This window comes from Taudactylus pleione, unplaced genomic scaffold (genome assembly GCF_031769625.1).
Source record: "Taudactylus pleione unplaced genomic scaffold, aTauple2 ptg000465l, whole genome shotgun sequence".
NCBI classification, from domain to species: domain Eukaryota; kingdom Metazoa; phylum Chordata; class Amphibia; order Anura; family Myobatrachidae; genus Taudactylus; species Taudactylus pleione.
Genome location: NW_028284867.1, coordinates 1,903,690 through 1,931,318, shown reverse-complemented (window position 1 = coordinate 1,931,318; position 27,629 = coordinate 1,903,690). Strand labels below are relative to the sequence as shown.

The window sequence follows — 27,629 nt, the reverse complement described above, 5'->3', positions numbered from 1 at the left end:
AAATAACCTGTGCACCAATTAGGGGATTTGGAAAACATGCACTGTTAGGGATGCACTGCTATAGAGCCCAATATGTACATATATGTCCAGGGCAGTGCTAGGTCCTTCTGCTGCTCCCCCAGACTCCCGGACTTGCTCCCATGCCCTGGAATGGTGCCCACATCTAAAATAAAACCATTCAGCTCAGGCAGGATGGCCCTACTGCCACATTTAATGGCATACTGTGATCTCTGGTCCTGTATATGCTGGAATTATAACACAATACACTTTGTATGACACATATTAAAGCTGGATAAGTGGTAATTATGCCCTATTCATGGACTGGCCACACTCACTCTAAAATCAGGCATTTGGAAACCCCCCTCTAGAAATCCTGCGTTTGCCACTACTCAACCCTATTTTTAATCTAGCCCTGGTGTGCATTCAGTGACATTAGTGGGTGCAATAAAAAAAAATAAGATTGGGGTAAAGATATGGGTTTTATTTCCAATTACTATGTTTTAAAAGCAAAAAAATTACACTTCACAATACTCTGAATTTGGGTCTTTCTCAAAAATAATTAACATTTCAGAGCTACTACTAATTTTTGTATAAGTGATTTCTGTTTTGAAATATTAAAATTTTAGACATATACTGATAATTTGAACAAGACTATGCATACAATGAGCTAGTACTAGAAATGCCTACTGTATGTATAATATACTAGTTCTGTTTCCAATCACTTCTCTCAGCAGTGTTTCAGAGCCAGTGATGTAATCACCTAAATGAACTACATGAACTGTTCTTTTGAACTAATCTTTTGAGTGAACTAGATCATAATGAACTACATTTCCCATCACTAACACCTAGAGCGAAGCAGGAAGAGCCACTGCTTCATTCCATAGGCTAAACATTCCACCAATCAGATTCCTCTCCCTGTGATGTCACCAGTCTCTGAGCAGATTTTTCCCAGCTCTTGACTCCCCCAGATATCATCATACGACCTGTCCCTACCCATACTGCAGCATGAAGGGGCTCAGTGAGGGCGGTAGTGACTGTGTGTAAGTGTCTGATGGGGTCACACAGAGAATAAAAGGACAGCTGTCCTGCCTCATAATCCAGGTATATCCTCACTCTGTCACAGGGAATATTGGCGGCTAACCATATCTCTGTACTGTCATGTATCATTGAGTACTGATTATTATACCGCCTCAAACACCAGGACTTGTTATTATTACCAATGACTGACTGAACTCCTCTCCTGTCTATACTGGGATAACACATCCCCACCTTCCATCCCACTGATTTACTGACATCTACTTCCCAGTAATGTCGCCCTAACGTGATTTGCGTCATTAAGGCCCCGCCCCCTGCTTCACAATGCCAATTTTATCAGCATTGTGTAGCGGGGGCGGGGCCAAAATGATGCAATCGCGTGGCCCCACCCCCGCCATGCCTACAAGTGCCTGTCACTTGCCCAGCCACTCCCCTTGTCCTGGCCACGCCCCCCCCCCCCCCCATCCTGCCGATCTGGCTGCTCCCTCTCAGAAGGAGCAGCCAGAAAGTGGGCAGGTATGGCTTAGGTAACACCATCTGTAGATGACATTGCTTATTGGGTCCAAGCTCTGGAAAGTTTATCTTCCCAGAACTTGGTGCATATGGGAAATGTGGTCAAACCTCCCAAAACTGTATTTTCAGAGTTGATGTAACCAGATGCAGTGGCATAACTAGGGCACGTGCCAGCATATCCGGAAGTTTCAGTTATTCAAGAAACGTCCCTGGGCAAGGTAGCGCCCGGCGCCGGCATCTTCACTCTGCGTCTGATCACATTTCCTCCCCTTCAGTCATATGCACATTTCACATGTCATAGAGCCGTATTCAATTAAGCGCAATAAGTCAGAATCCACGGAAAAGTATCGCAGGTTACGTCATTTTGCCAGGCGGAAACTTATCTCTGTGTTCAATTCCAAAGGCTTTTGCCTTACGCGAAAAGTCAATGCAATGTAATAGGCGGAATAGATTTGCCTATGAATAGCAGGCGGAAAAAAAGTGCAGAATTGGGGTTTTGGGGTGCAAACATCGGAAAACCATCCTGCACCCTTGGGAGAGCCCCCCAAAGCATAAATGCACCAAAGAATTCCCCCCAAACAGTGAGGAACACCCCAAAAAATGATTTTGAAAATCGGGGCGAAAAAGTCCAAATTTGGGGTACAAACATAAAAAGTAGCGAAATAGGCTTCTGGGGGGTCCCCAAGTATGGGGCAGAAGTTTTTTTGATTGCAGGACTTTGCAACAGGTGCATTTTTCACGTATTTTAAGACTTCACTTTAGGGACTTCAAAACTATGCTAGCACCCATTTTCATGTACCCCAAATTTGACAGGACTACTTATTTTCCCCAAAAAATACTGCGTGCAGCTATTCTTCACCACTTTTGTAAAGATGCTAATTAGAAGCTATTGTCGCACCTTAAGTACCCCAAATATCTTCAGTAGGGCTATCCGGGGTTATCTATATTGATCCCCAATGTTAGTGCATCTTTTGGGGGGTGTCAGATTGGTTTTCCCGTTTTTGACAGCACTTTCCACCTGCTAGAGTTTCGGCAGGTTCCGTTTTCGCGTCCTTTGAAATTGAATAGGGAGAAAAGTAGGGGAGGGCACGAAAAGTAAATTAGTCAAAAACACGCGATGTAGGCGAAACTCTTCCAACTTTTCGCGTGTAATTGAAAACGGGCCATAGATGGGAATCAATCCTGTCACTTTATGCTTTGCAGTCAGACAGCTTACCAATGAGCCATCTGCTATTTAAAGGGGACACTGTGATTTCTAACTATATGAAGCTACTTCACATTCTCATTAATCGAAAATACAGTCATGCCTAGGATTCAAACTTAGCACCTTCACACTTTGCAGTCAGACAGCTTACCAATGGAGCCATCTGCTGTTACAAGGGAAGACTGTGAATTCTAACTATATCAAGCAACTTCACATTCGTATTAATATAAAATACAGTCATGCCTAGGATTCAAATTTAGCACCGTCATGGTGGTTATGGATTAATAGATCTACAGTAAAAAGGTCGACAATGTTTAGGTAGATAATAGATGTTAGACAAACAATAGATCGACAGAGGCAAAAGGTCGACAGGGACATAAGGTCGACACACTAAGGGCTCTAATTTACTACAATCCGCATTGCGAATTCAGGCAATATCACAGGGATTTACTAAAAATCCCTTGCACGGACAGAGCTTGCGATAAAGCCCCGTCCCTGCGAATCCCCTCCGCACACTTATCACGGTATTTTCACAAAAAAATACTGTGACAAGTGCCCGCTCATGCGCCGACCGGCCGCCGCTAAGCTCCACCCCTAAGCCCTGACCTCCGTGATTGTAACCACCCTCCCCCCCTTGACCCTCCCTCCCTTAATTACACTTACCTCCTGTGATCGGGGCTCTGGTGACTTCCTCCGTGGCTATGGTCAGCTGATCTCCCATCCTACACTGGGGCCCAGTCAGCTGATGACCGGGTCGGGTCCCAGTGCAGGATGGGAGACCAGATGACCAGAGGGAGGACATCACTGAAGCCCCGATCTCCGGTCCCTGGACTCAGGTAAGTTTTTTTGTTTGTTTGTTTTTTTAGCAGTGTATCAGCGTGTGGTCTGTTTAGACCACACAGCTGATCACTGGGACCGGCACCGAGCTCTGCCCTGCCTGTTAGAGCGGAGCAGGAGTCCGGTAAGCGGGAGAGACCCTGGATAACGCGACCTCCAGGTGGCGTTATTATCACGGGGCTTCCCCCGGTATTTCTTCACAATTTATTTTTAGTAAATCCCAGGCAGATCGCATTTCCCATTACAATTATGGGAAATGCGATCTGATTACTAAAAATATGCGATACTTAGGGCTTGGAGTAGAATTTTACGAATTCTACTCCAATTGCCCTTTAGTAACTTTAGGTGATACTAAAATAATGTGAAAAGGGTGTGAAAACACCCTTTTTCACTTTATTTTAGTAAAAATAATGATAATAAATAGAGCCCTATATGTCAACATGTAAGAAGGTCAACGGGTACAAATGGTCGACATGATCAAAAGGTCGACACATAAATGGTCAACATATGTTTTTTGTTGTTTTCTAGTCCTAATCTTCACCCTAACCCTCCCTTTGGTGCCTAACCCAAACCCTCCCTCCTGGTGCCTAACCCTAAACGTGACGTGCGATGTCACACACCCCTTAGTGATGTGTGATGTCAAACACTGTGCATGCTTCGATAGAGAGGACAGACACCTAATGGCAGCATCTAGATGACCTTTCTTTATAGCAGGCATCAGGGAGTGATCAGGGCACATGCTGCCAGGACCGTAGCTAGGGTAGTGCGGCCGGTGCCATCGCACAGGGCACCACAGGTCAGGGGGCGCTGTTTGGGCCTGTCAAATTTCTGTTTATTATCATTCTCACTTGTAGCTTCCTCTTATTTCATCCCCAACATCTCCTAGCCTCTCCTATCTCTTCCCTGGCCCTTCCCCATGAGGCCATGGCCCTATTTTGGGTGCATTATGTCCCTTTGAAAAATGAGGGGGGCTCCAATGCTCTTTCTGGCACAGGGCACCAAAAAGTCTAGTTACGGCTGTGCATGCTGCTATGCTGACTCTGGCGGCCAGGACCTGCAGGGGTGAGAATGAACAGGAAGACAGCAGGAGTGTACAGCAGTGTGAGGTCTTGGGCCGGGAAAGTTGGGATCTGTCTGCGATGGGGGCTGGCCGAGGGTGGTGATGGGGGCTGGCCGAGAGTGGTGATGGGGACTGAGAATGGTGATGAGAGGCTGATGAGTGGCTGAGGGAGGCAATGAGGGTCTGAGGATGGTGATGAGGGGCTGAGGACAGTGATGAGGGGCTAAGGGAGGCAATGAGGGTCTGAGGACAGTGATGAGGGGCTGAGGACATTGATGAGGGGCTGAAGACAGTGATGAGGGGCTGAGGCTGAGGACGGTGATGAGGTGCTAAGGGAGGGAGTGGGAACAAGTCCCAACCCACTGGCCTGGAGAGAGACACTCACTTTCTGAAGTGACTGGAGGCTGGTCTCCTGCAATTAGCTCTACAGCGATCTGTGACAGCCCAGCAGGTGAGGTCACTCAGTCTTCTGTAGGGGGCTGGGGGGAATTAATGTTTGTTTTTATTTATTTTCTGGCTGTGGGGGCAATGAATAAGTGTGTGTTATTTTATTTCCTGTGGGAGTAACCATTGAATCATAGGAGGGGGGCGCCACTCCCTTAGTTTGCCAGGGGTGATCGGACCCCTAGATACACCCCTGCCCTTCCCCTTCACAGAGTGTAATTCTGAAAATATTGGGGGGCATGACAGTCCCTTCATTTTTCAGGGGTGCTCTGACCCCTAGATACACCCCTGGGGCCAATGTACATGCATTGTATTTCTCTTGGGCCAATAGATGTGCATTTTATTCCTGTGGAGACCAATGTAGTGTGTTTTATACCTGTGGAGACTAATGTAGTGTGTTTTATTCCTGTGGAGACCAATGTAGTGCGTTTTATTCCTGTGGGGCCAATGTAGTACGTTTTATTCCTGTGGAGACCAATGTAGTGTGTTTTATTCCTGTGGAGACCAATGTAGTGTGTTTTATTCCTGTGGAGGCCAATGTAGTGCATTTTATTCCTGTGGAGACCAATGTAGTGTGTTTAATTCCTGTGGAGGCCAATGTAGTGTGTTTTATACCTGTGGAGGCCAATGTGTGTTTTATTCCTGTGGGTGCCAATGTTGTGTGTTTTATTCCTGTGGAGACCAATGTAGTGTGTTTTATTCCTGTGGAGGCCAATGTTGTATGTTTTATTCCTGTGGAGACCAATGTAGTATGTTTTATTCCTGTGGAGACCAATGTAGTGTGTTTTATTCCTGTGGGGGCCAATGTAGTGTGTTTTATTAATGTGGGGGCCAATGTATGTGTTTTTTTTATGCGGGAGCCAATATGTATGCTTTTGTATTATTCGCGCTCGCCATATTGCCGGATGATGTGCCTTGGCAATTTTAAAATCTCGACAGATGGCTTCCCGAATGAAGGTAAGCCGGCCTGTCTTTAGCTTTTAGCGACGGGGGGAGGTTAGGTTTAGTTACCACCAGGGGGACAGGGTTGGGCACCCACCAGGGAGGGTTAGGCTGTGGGTAGGGGAGGTTAGGGTTAGGCACCTCCTGGAGGAAGTTACAGGGAGGTTAGGGTTAGGTACCACTAATGGAGGGTTAGGGTTGGGAGAGGGGTAGGGTAAGTTTACTTACCTGCTCCTGTCGGGATTTCTCATCATCGGGGTTCTGGCATTGGTATTTCACCCGGCGGCTACTCAGCCATTGGGATATCATACGCAACCCTACAAAAGTATGGTGATGCGATTCATACACAAAGCGGGGGTGCCGCTGGGGAAGGAATAACCTTCTCCACAGTAACCCCCTTAATGGATCACCGTAAGCAGTGAAAAGCCCTGTTTTCACCTAAACAGGACTTTTCACTGTTTTATGAATAGACCCCTTAACATGAAGTGAATCACATAGGGTCATATATTTATCAATATTAATTTTACTAAAATAATGTGAAAACAGCTGTTTTCACAGTCTTTTCACATTATTTTAGTATCACTTAAATGTGTAAAAGGGCTTTTGGAGAAGTTTTCATAAATGAAGAAAAAAACAACTCCAGGGGGTAAATTTACTAAACTGAGAGTTTTTAGAAGTAGAGATGTTGCCCATAGCAACCAATCAGATTCTAGCTATTATCTTCTAGAAGGTGCTAGATGCATGTTAAGTAGAATGTGATTGGTTGCTATGGGCAACATCTCCACTTCTAAAAACTCTCACTTTAGTAAATATGCCCCCAAACCCTTAAATTCACATTATTTTATAAGCAGATCGCATTTCCCATACTTGTAATGGGAAATGAGATCTGTTTCAGGTTTACTAAAATAAATTGTAAAAAAATACCTGGATGGAGCCCTGCGATGATAACGCTATCTGGAGATGGCGTTATGTAGGGTTCCCCCCCCCTATTTCACCTACTCCTGCTCAGCCTTCCTTGTCTGCTGACAGGAAAAGCAGAGCTTGGAGTAGGTTCTGTGATCAGCCTGTGTGTCTGATAGTCCACAGGCTGATCACAAATAAAATAAATAGTTAAAATAGAAAAAAAATAAAATAAAACTTTCTTGCACCCAGGAATCAGTGATCGGTGTCTCCTTTCTATGTGACCAACACAGAAGTCCCTAGTAGGAGTCTGTCTGTTTGTTCGGGCTAATATCGAGAACTACAGGACGAATATTGATGCCGTTTTCAATATTGTATAGAGCATTTGTTGAGGAAGGTTTAGGTGTATGGCACATTAATGTATGATAAAAGCGAGCTGAGCAGTGACAATTTTAGGGAAGCAAGTCAGTGAATTAATGGAGGTCCAAGCATTTTCTTGGCTTACACTGCCTAAACTGTTAAAGATATATCACAACGATGGACTTTATTTTATACCATGTAGAGATTGTTACTAGAGATGAGTGGTTTAGATTCCTTTGAATCCGAACCCAAACATTGGGAATCCGAGTCAATCTGATCCGCAGCTCGGGTCTTCCCTTCTTACTCGGATTCCACTTTGAGGAAAAACATCATTGTCGAAGCCGGATAATTGGCTGAGACAGAATCGGTTTAAAATTAAATCTGTGCAACGCCATTTTGCGAATGGCAATGAGGCGCCATTTTGCGACTGGCCGCCCAGCGCCATTTTAGTGAATCTCGCCCATTATAAGTACATACGGCGATGCTATTATTTAGCGTCGTGTGATTCCCACGCAATAGAAAGAAGTTGATAGTCGTCACCTAAGGATACTGAATTCTAACCTCTATATGCTCCTACCTATACCTTCTAAAACCTGCCTATAAACCTCTAAAATTTACGCTATTTGCGTACGCAGTCATACAGTAAATAAAAGCCTTCAGACCTTGAACATGTGTTTCTAAAGCACAAAGTATTATTCAAGTAAAGTACAGATAGTTACACGCTGTGATCTAAGTACAACTTAGCACAAAGAAATTGTACAGACCCAAGGTATCCATAAGAAACCTCCATCAACAGCATCAGCATGAAGACTCCAGATTGGGGTCAGAACCCACATATATACCCTTACAGAAATAGACTATACAATAGAAAAGTTTGGCATGGTTTCATTGGTTCCCAGTGCGGGTGCATCTGTTACAGGATATTTAACAGGTTGATTCAAATGGACACAGGTCAGCCTCTGACAGCCTATTGTCTCCTCTATTCCCCCTGCATGCAAATCTAGGCTGTTGGTTTCACAAAATACATTTTGGTGCTTTATATCTCTACGGTCCATAAGTTGAGAATGCATGTTGCGATCTTCACACCGATGATACCGGAAAGCTGTTGAGAAAGTGCAGATCAGTATAACACCAAACACGGCTTACTTATCATGTATTAAACCTTAGATACCAAATAGCCTTTATTTCACAGCATTTGTAATAAATGAATAAAACTTGAATCTTATACTTTAAAGCTATGGAACCTTTTATGTGGGTGTGCATTGTGTAAGTATTAGGGGTTTGGGTAAAGACGCTAGTTAGATTTATCTGATTTGGGGCAGATGTGCACGCATGCAGCTAATAAACAGGGTTTGCATGCAGGATATTGTGCATTCGCTAATGTGCGTCATGTTAACAGCGCAACTGTGCATAATGTGCGGTGTTTATGCATGTGATTCTATTTATGATGGATTTTATATATATATATATATATATATACACACATATATATATCATTCCTTACTACCATTTTTAAACTGCAATGCAATGTGTTATTAGTAATGAGATTCACTCTCAAACAGGGTGGAGACCCCCAGCTGTGCTGGTGCCAAACTGTCTGACAGTGAGTTAAAAAGCTTTCTTCTGCCTAATTAGGACACCTGTGTCAGTTCTTTTCAAGCAGATTTCTTACCATTGTTCATTCAGTCAAATTCAAGTGTCTGGGCCATATTACAATTGCCACAGCTACACCTGTCCACATGTGGGGTCTCTCCCTTTACATGCAAAAACACCCACAGTTCCTGGTGTATTGTCTTTTTCTAATTCCTTTTCTCAGGAAGCTGTTTTTCTAGTTGGTAACTGATACTGTGTTTGTTTTGGTATATTTCTTATGCAAGGTTGTCCCCAGAATGGGCCTGTTATGGCTTCTAAAAGGTTTATCAAAAACATTGCCATCTGTACTTAGCTCGTGAGTTGTAACTTAGAATGGCACTGGACGGCCATTCGCAAAATGGCATCGTGCAGATTCTGATTTTTAAGATGGAGTCTGGTTGCTATTCGCAAAATGGCGTCGCTCCAAGCTAATTTTACACTTATTCTGTCTCAGCCACTAAACCAGCTTCGACAGTCCACCCTTTGATAGCAAACAACATGCTATGATACTCTGATTTTAGAATTAATTTTAGGCTTGCATATGGGATAGTATTTAACGTTATTTTTATGGGATGGCACAAGGTTTCAATCCATCTATGATGGGTCTCTAGGGGGGAACATAAAACTACCATTATACGCACACCGCGGATCTTGGGAGATCATGGGAAAGATGTGGGGATGCACCAGTCCTATAAAGGAATTTTTGAAGGGGAATAGAGACTTACATCATATAAGATGTTTAAATGAGAAAAATAAGCTTTTAATAATACATTTTACGCATTTCTAAATGTAATACATTATATGATGGTATTTCCTAGTTCAGGGTTGTAATGCAGTTCTATATTTACCTCAGTATTCATATTGTCATTACTGATCACCATCAGAATTTCATTCTTTCATTTTACCTTATCTTTACATTTCCCACACTTCAACACAGTAGGAACACACCGGACACATATGCCGATTACTATGATGACGACCAGTATAAGGATCAGGAGTTTACCTATGCTTGCGATCATTTCCTGGACCCATTTCCCTAGGCCTGAGAACCATTTCATGGGGTTCAACCATGAAACCCATTCCTCTACCTTCTCCTCTACTTCAGCCACTGAAGCGTTATGGTTCTTTCGAAATTCCCATTTTAACTGCAGAATTTCATCCATCTTGTGGTCTATTACCTCCTTTGGGTCGCTGGTATCATTGGTGACATAGGTGCAACACTTCACTCCAAATTGGGTGGCCAAAGTTACGCAGTATCCTCCAGTGACAGCGGTTAAATAATTTAACACTAGCCTGTGTTGCACCAGTTCTTTCTTGTACGCTTGCAATTCCCTACTTGTATACCTGAAGGTGTCATCATACATCTCGGTGATATTATCTATTAATTTAGCAAGATCCTGAACATATCTAAAATTTAATGTTCCCCGAGCGATCCTGGTGGGATCCAGTGCTACTAAAACTTGAAAGCCAGTTGTCTCACTAATTAACTGAGTGGCTTTATGCACATCACCAGGTATCATATTTCGTTTGCCTCTGTGTTCATACTGCGTGTGAAGATATGGTGATGGTGTGTTTTTATGAATACCAAGCATTTCACCATGTGTAAGGGTCATAATTTCTGGAAGTATTCTTCCCAAATAACATAATAATTATGGTACTAGGATTGGTCAGACACTCCCCTGATTTGGCATAGTACTCCTCTTCTCGACTCCACTTCATTGATATCACTATCAGCTCCCCTCTACGTCCTCTGTCCTCCATCACAGAAACGGGATATCCCCAAACAGATCATCACGACAGAAACTCTTTTAACCCTCCCGGAACAGGCTCGCAATCGTCAGGTTCACGTTATCTGCCTCGACTCCACCCCATATCTCCACCAGTTGGTTGACCTTTGTACAGTGAGTGGAGTGGACCCGGGTATCTCTCTCGGCCAACTTCAAGGATGTGGTACTCGTCAACACCTGATACGGACCTTCCTACCGATCTATCAGACAACCTGAGCGTAAAAAAATTTGGATCATAACAAATTCTCCAGATTTAACATCATGACAGTTTGCTTCAGACATGTTAGTTAATAACACTTTCAATTTCTGTTATTCTTACTCATCTTCGTGAGACCCTGCACAGTGACCTCATTATCATATTTACACATGAGGCTGCCTGTTAAACAGTATCTCAAAGGGGGACAGATAAAAAGACAGTCTGGGATGATCTTGATATTAATACCCATCACCTTACACATGTTCTGGAAGACATCACCTGTGAAATGAGTACCCCTATCACTTTTAATAAGTCTAGGGATATCGAATCTGCATACAAATTCCTGCAATTAAATCCTGTTATCAGTAGCTACTGCTCTAAATATTGCCTGGGCCCCTGGTTTGGACAGTAGTCCAAGTATTTGACCTTAGCCTGGCATGGCTGCCATTTGTCCTTAGCAACCTTGTGTCCTATGAGTGGGAGATAAAGCACAACAGTTTAATATCATTTAAACATGACCTAAATACAACAATAAATCATCCACATTTTACATTAGAACAGATCCATTGGCAGGTTGAAAAGATTGGAAAGATTGAGGTTGTGCATGAGGATATGAGTTTGGATGTTGTGTGGGGTGTGTATTTTGACCGTGTGTGGTAAGTGCGTTGTGGTGTTATTTGCATTACTTCTAGAGCTTTCCCAAAAGACCAAAAGACCCAGTGGTAATGCAGAGGAGTCAATTTGTGACATCTGGCCGGGTTTAAAATAATTGCAGAAAATTAGTTACACCGCTACCGCAACTCTATCTATTAGGGTCACCATCCAAAGAATGTTGGAGGATTATTTTCATGACACTGTACACATAGGCATGTCACAGAGTCCCTTTGATTATTGGAAAGAGAAAAAAGGCAATTTGGAGGCCCTTGTACATACTCGCTTTGCATTACCTATACTGCCCACTCTCCAAAGCGTTTTCAGCACAGCTAGGAACCTTATCAGTGATCGGCGTAGGAGGCGACTTCCTCAAAATGTGGAAAAGATGATGTTCATCAAAATGAACTGGAAATTCCAGGAGGAAGACCTTTACCACCAATTACATAAAAAAAATACAGAGGTACCTATAATGGTGGATTCCAGAGGGGATGAATTATATTGTGTGAATATGATGTACACACTGATGAGGGTAAGGAATCAGATGAGGAGAATGACCTCTTCCAGTCCCAACTGTAGAGAGGATTAACAATACTGTTAGCTGCCTTAAGCCCATTGGTATCTTGTTTAGTGGGGGCCCAAACAAACCAATCACTGTAGCCACAAGTGGCAGTCCCTGTCACTGAAATGATTGGTTAAACTGTGCATGTCCTGTTTAATATATACAACAGAAGGATGGATGGAAGGGCCCAAGGACAATTCCATCTTGCACCTAATTTCTTTGCATTATTCGCTGTTTGAGGCATTGCTGACTGACATTTTTATAGTTTATTAAACTGCCATCCTGTCTGCCACTGCTGTGTGGCAATGTTTCATAGATGTCCTATATTTTTTTTAACTGCCATGTGTTTGTGCCGCTGCTCTGCCACTTACTTACAAAATACTCTTATGCCTTTTTCAACCTTGATTTGTAGATACCAACCTGGTTGCATTTTTTCCTAAACTTTCATTTCAATGTGTAACAAGAGATGGGCTTGGCTTTCCTTGATCATAACAGCCATGTTTGGTCAGATGCAACTCAAGCACCCAATGGAGAGGATATTTTGTGATGGTACCTGGAGGTGTTCTCCCACCTACCTTCCCATACATAATCCCAGAAGCAAGATAATGAGAGATGTTTAGTACCATACTTTAATAATCCCTCTGTCCCCTTCCTGTTCACAGCTTCCGTTTTGTGTGCTGCCACATTAATAGTTCATCCACCCGTTGAAATGGGCAGGTGCGACACCGGTGAGAGGGCCCAAGAACAATTCCATCTTGCACCTCTTTTCTTTGCATTATGCACTGATTGGGGCATTGCTGATTGTCTTTTTGTATAGACGACAAACATTATTGTTATAGATTATTAAGCTGCCATACTGTCTGCCATTGCAGTGCCATTCTCTTTCCTAGATGTGCCATGTTGGTAGTTGAACTGCCACAGCCACTGAAATCTTCTACATGCAGTTGCTGAATGCCAAAAATGTCCAGATTTTTTTATGGCCACAGACAGCATCTCCTGCATGCTCCTTTGATTAAAAAAAAAAAAAAAAATAGGAACCACCGAGCTCAACCGGGGCAAGGACTGTTGTGAATGAGTAAATTTTCTTTGTGAATGCCTCCCCTCCTCCCTCATAAATTTGCTTCGGAATCCAAGACTTGAATTAAATTTACTACAAATCAACCCTTCCTTTCCCTGCCTTCAGCTACATACATACAGTACATACTCCATCTCCATCAGGCCTCTTGATTAATGAAAACATTTGTTTCCTGATGTGCCATGTTGGAAGTTGAACTGCCACGTGTTTGTGCCGCCCACTGCTGTCACTTAGCTTAGTTAGCCTGGTAGCTTGGTGCAACCTTTTGGCTTAAACTGGAAGAAAACAATATTGTGAGCTGTGAGGTGGTAAAAATTGACTTGGACTGGAAATTAGTGGAAATTAATGTTATTAAGGTTAATAATACTGCAGGAACAAAAATAAATTCCAAATGATGTGATTTTAGCTGTTTTTTTTAAAGAAATACAGATCCAAAACCAAAACACGTGAGGGTGGTTTTGAAAAAACCGAACCAAAACCAGTGAGAGATGCATGGGATGAAAGAGTGAAGCAGGCAGTGGGAGGTGTCGGGGGTGATAGCGGGAAGCAGGCAGTGAGAGATGTAGGGGCTGAGAGTGGAAAGCAGGCAGTGAGAAGTAAGAGAGGGAAGCAGGCAGTGAGAGGTGCAGGAAATGAGAAAGGGAAGCAGGTAGCGAGAAGTGTGGGTGTGAGAGAGGGGAGCAGGCAGTGAGAGATGTAGGGTGTGAGAGTGAGAAGCAGGCAGTGAGAAGTGAGAGAGGAGCAGGCAGTGAGCGGTGCAGGGAATGAGAGAGGGAAGCAGGTAGTGAGAAGTGAGAGAGGAAGACAGGCAGTGAGAGATGTAGGGGGTGAGAATGGAAAGCAGGCAGTGAGAAGTGAGAGAGAGGAGCAGGCAGTGAGAGGTGCAAGCATAGGCGAAACTGGGGGGTGGTCCGGGGTAGCACATGACCACCCATTAGCCCAGTTCCTCTATATTGCATGAAGTCAACAGTACCACCTATTGCTGATGGGCGGGGTTGACGAGCGGAGGCTGGTTACCCTTGGGAGGAGCAGTAATCCTCAGCCGCTGTCATGTCCGCGCTGCCCCCCGGCTATTCCCCTCAGAGGTCCTGCGGCTGAGCTGGAGCGAAGCCAAGGTGGCGCTCTTCTCTTCAGGGGATGCCACCAAGCGGTCGGCCGAGGTGCGGCCCTTGTCCCCAGGCTGACAGCAGCAGAAAGAGAATGCAGTGCCGGGGAAGAGGAGAGCAGGGAGTGTGCCAGAGTGCAAGCCGGGGAGCTGGGCGATGCCGGAGAATGAGAACCTGCTGCAGCCTGCTAAGGTGAGAAAGGGGAGGGAGCTGCCAGTGCTGGGACCCGAGCTCCACGGTCCCCCCCTATCCCTGGCAGGTCTTGAATTGAATCACTCGCAAACAGAGCAGCCAATCAGAGGCGGGAACGTCACGGGCTGTGTGTTCATGTGACCACCTACCCTGTGCAGCGGCAGCCAGTAACCTCAGCTTGCTGGCCCAGGGGCCGCTGCGTCACTTCCGGCAGAGATGTGATCATGGCATCCGCCGCTGCGACACTTCCGGCAGAGATGTGATCATGGTATCCGCCACTGCGACACTTCCGGCAGAGATGTGATCATGGCATCCGGGATTGAGCAGGAGGACAGTGCTCGGGAGGAACCAATACCCAGGTGACTGATACCGTGTACCAGCTGTGCCCCCCTCTAGGAAGGGCAGGAGTTTCAACATGATGCTTCCATCACCCCTGCAATGCCAAGCTGTGCCCATCTTGAGCCCTAGGACTGATGTGAGTGGCCAAATATTCCCTGTAAAGCACTGTGGAATATGAAGAGTGTGTGTCTTAAAACTATGCCCCCTATTTGAGTGACCACACCCCTTTTGGGGGAGTGCAACCTAGGCACGCGCAAAAGTTACCTTTTCTCTAAGAGTCACCCTGCCCCCTGCAACTCTAGATTATATATACATAATATGCTAAAACTGGGACCACCCATTGCCAGATCTCTAGTTTCTCCTGTGGGTGCAGGGAATGAGAGAGGGAAGCAGGTAGCGAGAAGTAAGAGAGGGGAGCAGACAGTGAGAGGTGCAGGGAATGAGAGAGGGAAGCAGGTAGCGAGAAGTAAGAGAGGGGAGCAGGCAGTGAGAGGTGCAGGGAATGAGAGAGTGAAGCAGGTAGTGAGAAGTGTGAGAGGGGAGCAGGCAGTGAGAGGTGCAGGGAATGAGAGAGGGAAGCAGGTAGCGAGAAGTGAGAGAGGGGAGCAGACAGTGAGAGGTGCAGGGAATGAGAGAGGGAAGCAGGTAGCGAGAAGTGAGAGAGGGGAGCAGACAGTGAGAGGTGCAGGGAATGAGAGAGGGAAGCAGGTAGCGAGAAGTGAGAGAGGGGAGCAGACAGTGAAAGGTGCAGGGAATGAGAGAGGGAAGCAGGTAGCGAGAAGTGAGAGAGGGGAGCAGACAGTGAGAGGTGCAGGGAATGAGAGAGGGAAGCAGGTAGCAAGAAGTAAGAGAGGGGAGCAGGCAGTGAGAGGTGCAGGGAATGAGAGAGTGAAGCAGGTAGTGAGAAGTGTGAGAGGGGAGCAGGCAGTGAGAGGTGCAGGGAATGAGAGAGGGAAGCAGGTAGCGAGAAGTGAGAGAGGGGAGCAGACAGTGAGAGGTGCAGGGAATGAGAGAGGGAAGCAGGTAGCGAGAAGTGAGAGAGGGGAGCAGACAGTGAGAGGTGCAGGGAATGAGAGAGGGAAGCAGGTAGCGAGAAGTGAGAGAGGGGAGCAGACAGTGAGAGGTGCAGGGAATGAGAGAGGGAAGCAGGTAGCGAGAAGTAAGAGAGGGGAGCAGACAGTGAGAGGTGCAGGGAATGAGAGAGTGAAGCAGGTAGTGAGAAGTGAGAGAGGGGAGCAGACAGTGAGAGGTGCAGGGAATGAGAGAGGGAAGCAGGTAGCGAGAAGTGAGAGAGGGGAGCAGACAGTGAGAGGTGCAGGGAATGAGAGAGGGAAGCAGGTAGCGAGAAGTGAGAGAGGGGAGCAGACAGTGAGAGGTGCAGGGAATGAGAGAGGGAAGCAGGTAGCGAGAAGTGAGAGAGGGGAGCAGGCAGTGAGAGGTGCAGGGAATGAGAGAGGGAAGCAGGTAGCGAGAAGTGAGAGGGGAGCAGACAGTGAGAGGTGCAGGGAATGAGAGAGGGAAGCAGGTAGCGAGAAGTAAGAGAGGGGAGCAGGCAGTGAGAGGTGCAGGGAATGAGAGAGTGAAGCAGGTAGTGAGAAGTGTGAGAGGGGAGCAGGCAGTGAGAGGTGCAGGGAATGAGAGAGGGAAGCAGGTAGCGAGAAGTGAGAGAGGGGAGCAGACAGTGAGAGGTGCAGGGAATGAGAGAGGGAAGCAGGTAGCGAGAAGTGAGAGAGGGGAGCAGACAGTGAAAGGTGCAGGGAATGAGAGAGGGAAGCAGGTAGCGAGAAGTGAGAGAGGGGAGCAGACAGTGAGAGGTGCAGGGAATGAGAGAGGGAAGCAGGTAGCGAGAAGTGAGAGAGGGGAGCAGACAGTGAGAGGTGCAGGGAATGAGAGAGGGAAGCAGGTAGCGAGAAGTGAGAGAGGGGAGCAGACAGTGAGAGGTGCAGGGAATGAGAGAGGGAAGCAGGTAGCGAGAAGTAAGAGAGGGGAGCAGGCAGTGAGAGGTGCAGGGAATGAGAGAGTGAAGCAGGTAGTGAGAAGTATGAGAGGGGAGCAGGCAGTGAGAGGTGCAGGGAATGAGAGAGGGAAGCAGGTAGCAAGAAGTGAGAGAGGGGAGCAGACAGTGAGAGGTGCAGGGAATGAGAGAGGGAAGCAGGTAGCGAGAAGTGAGAGAGGGGAGCAGGCAGTGAGAGGTGCAGGGAATGAGAGAGTGAAGCAGGTAGCGAGAAGTGAGAGGGGAGCAGGCAGTGAGAGGTGCAGGGAATGAGAGAGGGAAGCAGGTAGCGAGAAGTGAGAGAGGGGAGCAGGCAGTGAGAGGTGCAGGGAATGAGAGAGGGAAGCAGGTAGCGAGAAGTGAGAGAGGGGAGCAGACAGTGAGAGGTGCAGGGAATGAGAGAGGGAAGCAGGTAGCGAGAAGTAAGAGAGGGGAGCAGGCAGTGAGAGGTGCAGGGAATGAGAGAGTGAAGCAGGTAGTGAGAAGTGTGAGAGGGGAGCAGGCAGTGAGAGGTGCAGGGAATGAGAGAGGGAAGCAGGTAGCGAGAAGTGAGAGAGGGGAGCAGGCAGTGAGAGGTGCAGGGAATGAGAGACAGAAGCAGGTAGCGAGAAGTGAGAGAGGGGAGCAGACAGTGAGAGGTGCAGGGAATGAGAGAGGGAAGCAGGTAGCGAGAAGTGAGAGAGGGGAGCAGACAGGGAGAGGTGCAGGGAATGAGAGAGGGAAGCAGGTAGCGAGAAGTAAGAGAGGGGAGCAGGCAGTGAGAGGTGCAGGGAATGAGAGAGTGAAGCAGGTAGCGAGGTGTGAGAGGGGAGGTGCAGGGAATGAGAGAGGGAAGCAGGTAGCGAGAAGTGAGAGAGGGGAGCAGACAGTGAGAGGTGCAGGGAATGAGAGAGGGAAGCAGGTAGCGAGAAGTGAGAGAGGGGAGCAGACAGTGAGAGGTGCAGGGAATGAGAGAGGGAAGCAGGTAGCGAGAAGTGAGAGAGGGGAGCAGACAGTGAGAGGTGCAGGGAATGAGAGAGGGAAGCAGGTAGCGAGAAGTGAGAGAGGGGAGCAGACAGTGAGAGGTGCAGGGAATGAGAGAGGGAAGCAGGTAGCAAGAAGTAAGAGAGGGGAGTAGGCAGTGAGAGGTGCAGGGAATGAGAGAGTGAAGCAGGTAGCGAGAAGTGTGAGAGGGGAGGTGCAGGGAATGAGAGAGGGAAGCAGGTAGCGAGAAGTGAGAGAGGGGAGCAGACAGTGAGAGGTGCAGGGAATGAGAGAGGGAAGCAGGTAGCTAGAAGTGAGAGAGGGGAGCAGGCAGTGAGAGGTGCAGGGAATGAGAGAGTGAAGCAGGTAGCGAGAAGTGAGAGAGGGGAGCAGACAGTGAGAGGTGCAGGGAATGAGAGAGTGAAGCAGGTAGCAAGAAGTGAGAGAGGGGAGCAGACAGTGAGAGGTGCAGGGAATGAGAGAGGGAAGCAGGTAGCGAGAAGTGAGAGAGGGGAGCAGACAGTGAGAGGTGCAGGGAATGAGAGAGGGAAGCAGGTAGCGAGAAGTTTGGGTGTGAGAGAGGGACGCAGGCAGTGAGAGGTGCAGGGAATGAGAGAGGGAAGCAGGCAGCGAGAAGTGAGAGAAGGCAGCAGACAGTGAGAGGTGCAGGGAATGAGAGAGTGAAGCAGGTAGCGAGAAGTGAGAGAGGGGAGCAGGCAGTGAGAGGTGCAGGGAACAAGAGAGGGAAGCAGGTAGCGAGAAGTGAGAGAGGGGAGCAGGCAGTGAGAAGTGCATGGAATGAGAGAGGGAAGCAGGTAGCGAGAAGTGAGAGAGGGGAGCAGGCAGTGAGAGGTGCATGGAATGAGAGAGGGAAGCAGGTAGCGAGAAGTTTGGGTGTGAGAGAGGGAAGCAGGTAGCGAGAAGTGAGAGAGGGGAGCAGGCAGTGAGAGGTGCATGGAATGAGAGAGGGAAGCAGGTAGCGAGAAGTTTGGGTGTGAGAGAGGGAAGCAGGCAGTGAGAGGTGCAAGGGGTGAGATGGAAGCAGGGGCTGAAAGCATAGCAGGGAGTGAGAGGTGCAGGAGGTAAGTAAAGGAGAGAGAGAGAGAGAGATGCAGACACAAAGGAGAGCATGTGGGGAGTAAGAGGGTTACTTAGGATGAAGATATTGGCACATGAGGAGAGTGACAGACAAATGATACAGGAAAGAGAAGAGAAAGCAGAAGGGACACATGGAATACATCTTTTTCTTTACTACAGCATTAGTAGTGCCCACAGTATACAAGTTGTAATTCTATTTACATTATAGGGAAAATTCTTCTGACAAAGGCACTTGCAATCGTTAATGAGATTACCTCTTTGAGGGGTGAAGCATAGGTAAGCTGGGTACTCACTTGTCGATATATTGTTCGATCGATCGATAAACAATAAATTGTGAGTGCATCGGTGGCTCTGTACACATATATGTCTGTGAATGACATTCTTGGCTTACTGTAGCTAAACTGATGGGGGCCCCATAGCAAAAGAGCAGGGTGGGGGCTCAGCAGTATGCTGATGCAGGGCAGCACATCTGCAACAACGGTTGGCTCCGACTCTTCTCACTGATGTTGGGACGATGCGCCTACTCCCAGATTCAGTGAGGAAACACCGAGTCAGCCCGGACAGGACACAGCAGCTAAGAAATTAAAAGCTGTCTGTGGGGCTCAGGAGGTGAGCGCCCTCCCACTGGCAGTGTAAATGGGTGCAGGAGGAGGGCCGGCTGCCATACCCCCTGCACCTGCTATAGCTATGCCCCTGGTCAGTCCTGCAGCATAGTCAATGTCAATATATATCTGAAAGATATATCGGTGTATCTGTGTGTACGGCCAACCCGTGCACTGGCCACAGGACCCGCCGACACTGACCTCACTACTGGGTGGGCAAATTGAAATTCTTGCCCAGTTGTAATGTCAGGCCAGTCATATGGAATGGCCGGTTGGTAAGTGTGTATAGCTTAGAAATCGGCCACTCGGATGGCGGATCGGTCTGTTGGCTGATCTGTCGTTTCAGTGTGAACCCAGCATAAGTTTGTAACCCAGAAAGATTAGTTGTGTATCTTATGTTGCAATTTTATGTCATAACAGATTTATGATTAGAGGCAGCAGCGCACGCAGGGGGGTTTCTGAGTACCCAGAAAACCCACCCCCCAACAGGCTCGAGAGCAGGCACCATGTTTTTAAGCCCCGCTCACTTCACGGCAACATGCCGCGATTCGTGGGCTAATCGAGAGGTGGAGCCAATATGACGTGATTCCATTAGAATCATGTCGTTTAGCTCCGCCCACCTCCTGAATGACCCATGAATTGCAGCATTTTGCTAGGGGGAGGAGCCTAATTACATGGTGCAAGGTAAGTGTGTGTGTGCAATGTATGTGTGACTTATGTATGTGTGTGTATATATGCATGTGTAGAAATCCCCCCATAAAAATCCTGTGTTTGCCCCTAAGAGGCATACATATTAAGAAGTGAGCCTATATATATGTTGTGAATCACCATTTGCAGGAGGTTCAAATGAAATCATTCGTGCATAACAGCAGCCACACCTCACCAATACCCCTTTCAGATCGCTAATGGCGGGTCACACCCAGGATTTGTGCACGCGTCGATGATGCCTGGTGTAACCCACCTGAGATCCTTTTCAGACTGGTGGCCCGACCCGGCACTAATGTCGGGTCGATGACATCACCGCCATCACATGGTGAGCCGGTGCTTGGAGATCTTTATCTCCAAGTGCCGGCTCTCCCTAAGCAGTGGACGGGACCTGGGTCGCCTCGACCCAGGTTACCCGTTCACACTGCACCGCGAGCCAGGTTGAGTTCAAATGCCGGGTCACTCAACCCAGGTTATTTCAACTGGCCCCTTTCACACTGCGCAGTAACCCGGGTTATTTGATGGCAGTGTGAAAAAGGTATAAGCTACGGCTCACAGGAGACCCCGTGTTCTAACTGTGCTAAACCTTCCGTCGTTCTCACACATTGGTAATTATAACGTTGTTTAAATACAACACATAAAAAGACACAGCCGGCATCTGTAGCCAACGCACCTTTCACTACAGTATGTACAGGTTTCTCAGGAATGGGAAGAATGGCAGCAAAAATGTGCAACCTGCAACACATTGACCTGATTCAGAGGTTCACGCAAATACATCTGCTGGTGACTATTTTTACAAATGCTAGTTTTAGCCTTCTACTCGTGTACCTGAATGTATGAAAGGACTAAAACACCCACTTTCTGCATCTCTGCACGCTGTTTTTATACCATCATCGTGTGCACCAATGACACTTACATCAGCCCCATGGCGAGTGCAGTTTCTCTGTCTGACTCTGGCCTCTGTGACTGCAGCTGAGAATGCAGCTACTTTCGCTGACACGCCCAGTACACCAATAATACGCACATGCCATGGATTTTTTTTGTATACACTTCAGCCCACCTCACAGTCACCACCCAGGAGCGACTATGGTATTCCCTCGGCCATCTCTGGTACCATCGGTCGCATACGCAATGGCGCATTTGTGCTTACACTTAGGACAGGGTTTGTTAAGATTCAAGAATATCTCGCAGTAGCTAATAACCGCTGAACTACGTGACCATTGCGTGCAGTTAGCGTGCATCTCTACACAGGTTTATTACCTCATTAATACAATCTTGTGCTGGAGAGTGAAATGTTTCAATTGTAAAGTGCAAACGGAATATGCTGGTGCTGTAATAATAAACAATAGGATAATTCCGTTTGCTAGGAAAATCTGCCCAACTCCTCCCCTCTGTCTGTACGAGCTGCTGGGTCTCTGCCACATTATTCCACAAAACTATATCTCAGAGCACGGCGAGTTCAAAGCTGTATTTGCGCTGCGGAGCGGCTGTTTTGTGATCCATAAATGGTCTCCATATTTATTAATTTGTAGCTTAGACCCGAAGGTCCATTTTTTATTATTATTATTATTATTATTATTATTATTATTATTGTTTTTATTATTATCATCTTTTATTTATAATATGCCATAAGCACGGACATTGATGGTAAACAGAATACATTAATAGGATAATATAATACAATGATACAAGATGAGGAGTTAGGGGAAAGTAGAGGATAGGGGGACACACAAAGGCTACTAGCAGACGCAGCAATGATGAGGCAGCCAGGGGTAGGGGGGTGGAATGAGACACAAAACAGAGCTTAATGAGCCTGTACCCACAGAGTGTGTGAGCAGACAGGATCAGAGTCACCAGTTTGTAAAAGGGGAGATAGTGGAACCGGGCGCACTGGTGACAGAGAGCTACAACACGTATAATGCCATATAATAGGCTGGTCAGACACTGGCTGACAGTTATTACAGCTGTTCACAGAAATAGGGAAGCTGGAAGTCTCTCAGATAATTGATGTGAACCTGCTGGGCACACATGTAACCATACTTGCCTACCCTCCTGATTTGGTCGGGAGCCTCCCGAAAATCGGGTGACGCTCCCGACCTCCCGGGAAGGCAGGCAAGTCTTCCGGCAGCTGCCGACCCCTCCTGCCCCCCACCGCAATGACAGGAAAATCCTCGGCAGCGGGGGGCCTGTGACGCGATTCACGTCGAATAGCGTCATTTTGGCCCCGCCCCCTGCTTCACGCTGCCTGTAATATCGGCAGCGTGTAGCGGGGGCGGGGCCAAAAAGACACGATTGCGTGTCTCTGCCCCCGCTCCACCCACAAACTCTTCTAGTCTGGCCGGCCCCGCCCCCATTTGCTGGCCACGCCCCCCAGTCAAGCCGATCTGGCTGCTCCCTCCCGGAAGGGGCAGCCAGATAGTCGGCAAGCATGCATGTAACACAGCCAGAGGCCAGGTGCTGGGGACCTGGGCACCTGGTAACCCAACTAGAGATGGCTACTGAGTGAGCGTCTCAACACAATGACTGGAATCCTTCAGATGTTCGAATGATTGGAGGCACTCACCTCCTCTCTAGTCTCTCTGACAGTGGGAGGCGGGAGCCGCTACCACCGAGGCCGGGGTGTGTGTGCACTGGCTCTCCCGAGTCAGTGCAAAAGTATGATCAGCAGTGCAGGGGGTTGAGCTGTCAGTGGCTCACTCGGAGTTGCCGGCACCCCTGCTTGCTACAGATCTGCAGTGCAGTCTGCAGAATCTAAAGTGTCCCGAGACACTGGAGTCTATTTACTAAGCCTTGGATGTAGATAAAGTAAACTGAGATAAGGTAACAGCCAATCAGCTCCTAACTGCTATGTCATTGAAAAATGACAGTTAGGAGCTGGTTGGTTGGTACTTTATATCCACCCACTTCATCTCTCTCCAAGGCTTAGTAAATAGACCCCACTGGCTCGAGACACTCCACTGAGCTGAGCCATGTGTCACTCTGCCCATCCCTAAACCCAACGCCTAAAGTGAAGCAGCAGGAGCTCAGCTGTAGCCCCACCTACTGCTTCATTCCATAGGCTAAATGCTCCACCAATCAGATTCCCCTCCCTGTGATCTCACCAGTCTCTGGGCAGATTTATAATGATAATTTCTGCCATCTTTTGACTCTTTAATTTTTTTAAAAAACATTAATTTTATTCATCAGAGCAATAATACATTACAACATATAATGCACCGAGATAAAATAAACAACATGTAAATTAGAAGCCTGCTATAGGTGGGTGCACAAAATATAGTACAGTGCAGTGCCATTAACACATTTCTACCAAACATAAAAACCAGAAATCAGCACTTTACATCCAGATTAACCTAAGCATGGTAGGCACACCCCCTCAAACAAAATGAAAAAATCCCAAAATGGTAACAACAAAGGACCTGATAATAGAGTCCACATCAGTCAGGAACCTGCGGTGGGGGAAAGATACCCATTCTGATAGATGTTATAGAACATTTCTCTATACATGCTGGATGAGAGCACTGATTGAGGAATGAGCATAAGAGGGTTTCCATGGTGATATGGGGGAGTACAGTACACCAAGAAGATAGCCCTATAGATATCTTTGAATGATCTAAGGAAGTCTGCCGCTCTTCTCCCATAACATACCTCCCAACTGTCCCGCTTCCAGCGGGACAGTCCCGTTTTTCTGGGACTGTCCCGCTGTCCCGCCCGCGGGCCGCAGTGTCCCGCGGTGGGGGGGAAGTTGGGAGATCACAAACCAGCGGGTGTGCAGGAAGAGAAAAGATGCCGTGCGCATGCGCACGGCATCTGTTCTCTTGTGTAAGGAGAGCCTGGGGACTGCCCAGCGTCTCGGAGAGTGCTGGGCCCGCCCCCAAAGTAACGAAAACGGGAGAAGCCACGAGGCTCCACCCCGTTTTCAGACCATGCCCCTTTTTCTTAAGCCACACCCCCTTTTTGACCTTGCGCGCCTTCGGCGCGCAACCTGTCCCTCTTCCCAACTTAAAATGTTGGGAGGTATGCCATAGGTCTAACTAATAATGGCTCAAAGGAGTTGGACCAATCCTCTGATGAAAGAACTCATATCATAGAACTCACTTAGGCCCTGATTCAGGCAGCTCGCAGGTCTGAAGGGCGTTTTTTTTTTTTTTTTGACCGGCCTTCTGGCCGCTCACTAAGCTGTGGGTGACCACCCACAGCTTTAGCGAGCGGCCAGGTGATGGTCGCAATGGTTGCAACCAACGGGGCTTGCGACGAGACCCTTGTGGTAGGATCTCGTCTGTCGCAAGCCCCAGTGAGCTTCCGGCTATTCGGGAACGCCTCCGTTTGGCCAGCCACCCCCACCGACTCGCCTACCAAACAGGGCGAGCTGTCGATCAACATCGACAGCCGCCCCTTTTGGATGTGAGCGCCGGAGCGAGTGATTTCTCGCTCGCTCAGGGGCTCGCGCACGCCGCATCTGCGCACTGCCCGGCCATCGACCTGCTTGCGAGCACATAGTGCTTGCAAGCGGGTCTGAATCAGGCCCTTAGTGTTGTCCCTGATGTAACACCAGAGATTGGATTGGGGCAATCCATACTTATCCACTAATTCCACCAATCAATAGGGCTGACGGCTCTCAATGTCAACCAATGCTCGGACATAATGAATCCCCCTGTCAGGCCATGATAAGAAAAGTGCAAAACCCTCCACATTTTAAATTTGGGATTTAAAACTAGTGAGGTAAAGAGAATGGTGATAATTTAAATTCTTTTGCTTTCTTGTAAAGTACCAAACTCGCCATGCTACCATCAACAAGGGGTTCCTAATAATATCCTCAGATAGTTCTTATTTGTTGGAATGAAGAAACATCAACAAGTGTTGATCAGATATAGAGGACTGAACCAACCTCGAATTAGTATAGAAGTCCATCCTATGCATCCAGCCCCACATGTATCTCAAAACTCCAGCGTGGATATACAATTTTAGATTAGGTAGGTTGACATGTCCTGACTCTTTCGCATAACTTCATAGAACCTTCCCGCACCATTAATGCAGCATGAAGGGGCTCAGTGAGGGCAGCAGTGACTGTGTGTAAGTGTCTGATGGGGTCACACAGAGAATAAAAGGACAGCTGTCCTGCCTCATAATCCAGGTATATCCTCACTCTGTCACAGGGGATGTTGCCAGGTAACCGGATCTCTGTACTGTTATGTATCACTGAGTACTGATTATTATTATACCTACACACACACCAGGACTTGTTATTATATCCAATGTATGACTGAACTCCTTCCCTGTCTATACTGGGATAACACATCCCCACCCTCCAGCTCACTGATTTACTGACATCCACTTCCCAGTAATGTCGCCCTGAGGAGAATCTCCTGGTGCTTATTACCTGATTACACTTGAATCTCTCTGGTGTTACTGGGCGTTTCTGGTTTATACCTGACCATGATGCAGTTTTCCTGTCACCTGATGTATATATATTATTACCAGCTATGGTTACATCCAGTAATAGGTCTGTAGCTTTCTGCACATAGATCCCTGTATTTATACCTGTTATTATATCAGATAATGTGTGTAATGTCCCTGAGATGAGACCCACACCCAGATCTCCTGCACCATGGACCTGGTTATCATGTCTCTCTGTGTCCTCAGTATCACACAAGTCACCTGTCTCTGGTTCCTGTAAGACAGTCACTGGGTCACACATGTTACACAGCTCCTCAATGTGACGCATCTTCCTGGACAGCTCGTCCTTCTTTATTTCCAGCTGCTGGATCAGATCAGTGACTGAGAGTGAAACGCGCTGTTTCTGCCTGGAGATGTCACTCAGGACTCTCTTTTCCAGGTCTCTCAGCTGTCTCCTGATGTATCTAAACAGGGCAGTGACTCTCTCTGTTACATCCGCTGCTTTTCTCTGATCTTCTCTCCTGCGCTCCTGCAGACTCTGGACTCTTTTCTCAGCCTCCTCTCTCTTTATGGTCAGTTTCTGCAGAGCATTTCTCAGCTTCTCCTTATTCTTCTCAGAGGCCTCATCCAGTGACTCTATCTGATGTCCTCTGTGTTCCCCAATCAGGCAGCAGGACACACAGATACAGGCAGCATCCTCAGTGCAATAATACTCCAGGATCTTCTTATGGACGGAGCATTTCCTGTTCCCCAGGGAAGTGATGGGATCAGATAAGACGTGTTCTGCTGACTTGCTGTGTACTCTCAGGTGATTATCACACAGAGAAGCATCACACTGCAGACAGGATTTAGCAGCAGGTACAGGAGAGTGAATGCAGTAAGTGCAGAAGATCCCAGTCTCCTCCTGATCTGGCTGAGTAGACAGTAAACTCCCCACTATGTTACACAGAGTTATGTTCCGAATCAGTGCAGAACGCTCCTGACACTCTGCTCTGCATTCAGGACAGCTATAAACTCCAGACCCCTCCTGTGTATCCAGCACACGATCAATACAGACCCGGCAGAAGTTGTGGCCACATCTCAGGGTTACAGGATCTGTATAAATGCTCAGGCAGATGGAACAGTCCAGCTCCTGTCTCAGATCAGCAGACGCCATCGCTGGCAGCAGGAGAGAGAAATGAAAGTGACAGTCTCTGACACTCAGATACCAGTGGGGTCACATTCTGCACCCAGGGCGCGGCTGAGCTGACACTCAGGTTCCCACTGGTGTGTTGCATACTGTATGTTTGCACATTGATGTTTGGTGCTAACAGGGAGCAATTAGTGTGAGTGGGGGCTAATTGCATAAATATCCAGATGAGATCATTACCTGGCTCAGCTGCATTCCCACCAATAAATATCTAGGAACATTTATAATAAATGATTTAGCGTCTGTTATTATTGTACGATGCTGCTCGGATGTGTCATGTGATTATTAGTGGATTCCATCATCCATTTGATTCTGTTATTGTATTTATTCATTGTTTTTTTGGTTCCCTCATGTATCTGGTCTGTGTGTGTATTTAGCAAGTCTGATTATAGCACAACTCTTTCTATAAATACTATAATACAGATATAGTCCCATACCAGAATAATAATCCTGTTATATACAGGATAAATACTTTCCTAAATCTCCTTCATCAAAGAAAAAAATCACATAGGGAAATGGCCCGGTAACCATGCAGAAATGCTAATTTCCGCATATTTAGGTTACCGGGCCATTCATCATTAGGGGTCTGGTAGGACCACCTGATATTCAGCAAACTTTGCTTTGCTTTCTTCAAACGACGCTTGTTCTCGGATCCCTGCTCCTTCCTATGGGAAGGGGTTCTAGTGATGCGAAGAGGGATCCAAGTGGATCCCTCCGCCGCCTTCTCACTACCTCCCCGGCGGCTGTGCACGTGCGTGACCTCGGGTCGATGGGGAGGAGGTAAGTAACGCAGCTGCTTCTGTAGTTGCAATACTAACCGAGGGGACAGCTGCTTTTCAGAGCAACTGTC

General features: G+C 47.2%; 1 protein-coding gene across 3 annotated transcripts; it reads right to left on the bottom strand.

The window, feature by feature from the left end:
• Positions 1-901: 901 nt before the first annotated feature.
• LOC148504612 (E3 ubiquitin/ISG15 ligase TRIM25-like) lies at positions 902-26,746 on the bottom strand. 3 transcript variants are annotated; one of them, XM_088448824.1, is made up of 3 exons: positions 25,195-26,746; positions 2,560-2,569; positions 902-959 (listed from the first exon to the last, which is right to left on the bottom strand). In XM_088448824.1, exons 1-3 carry the CDS (start codon positions 26,744-26,746, stop codon positions 902-904), a joined length of 1,620 nt encoding a protein of 539 aa, XP_088304950.1. The 3 variants fall into 3 exon arrangements, with proteins under 3 accessions (XP_088304950.1, XP_088304949.1, XP_088304951.1); XM_088448823.1 differs by lacking the exons at positions 902-959; positions 2,560-2,569 and adding an exon at positions 23,256-23,335 and having other exon boundaries at positions 25,177-26,746; XM_088448825.1 differs by lacking the exons at positions 902-959; positions 2,560-2,569 and adding an exon at positions 23,294-23,344 and having other exon boundaries at positions 25,187-26,746.
• Positions 26,747-27,629: the final 883 nt, after the last annotated feature.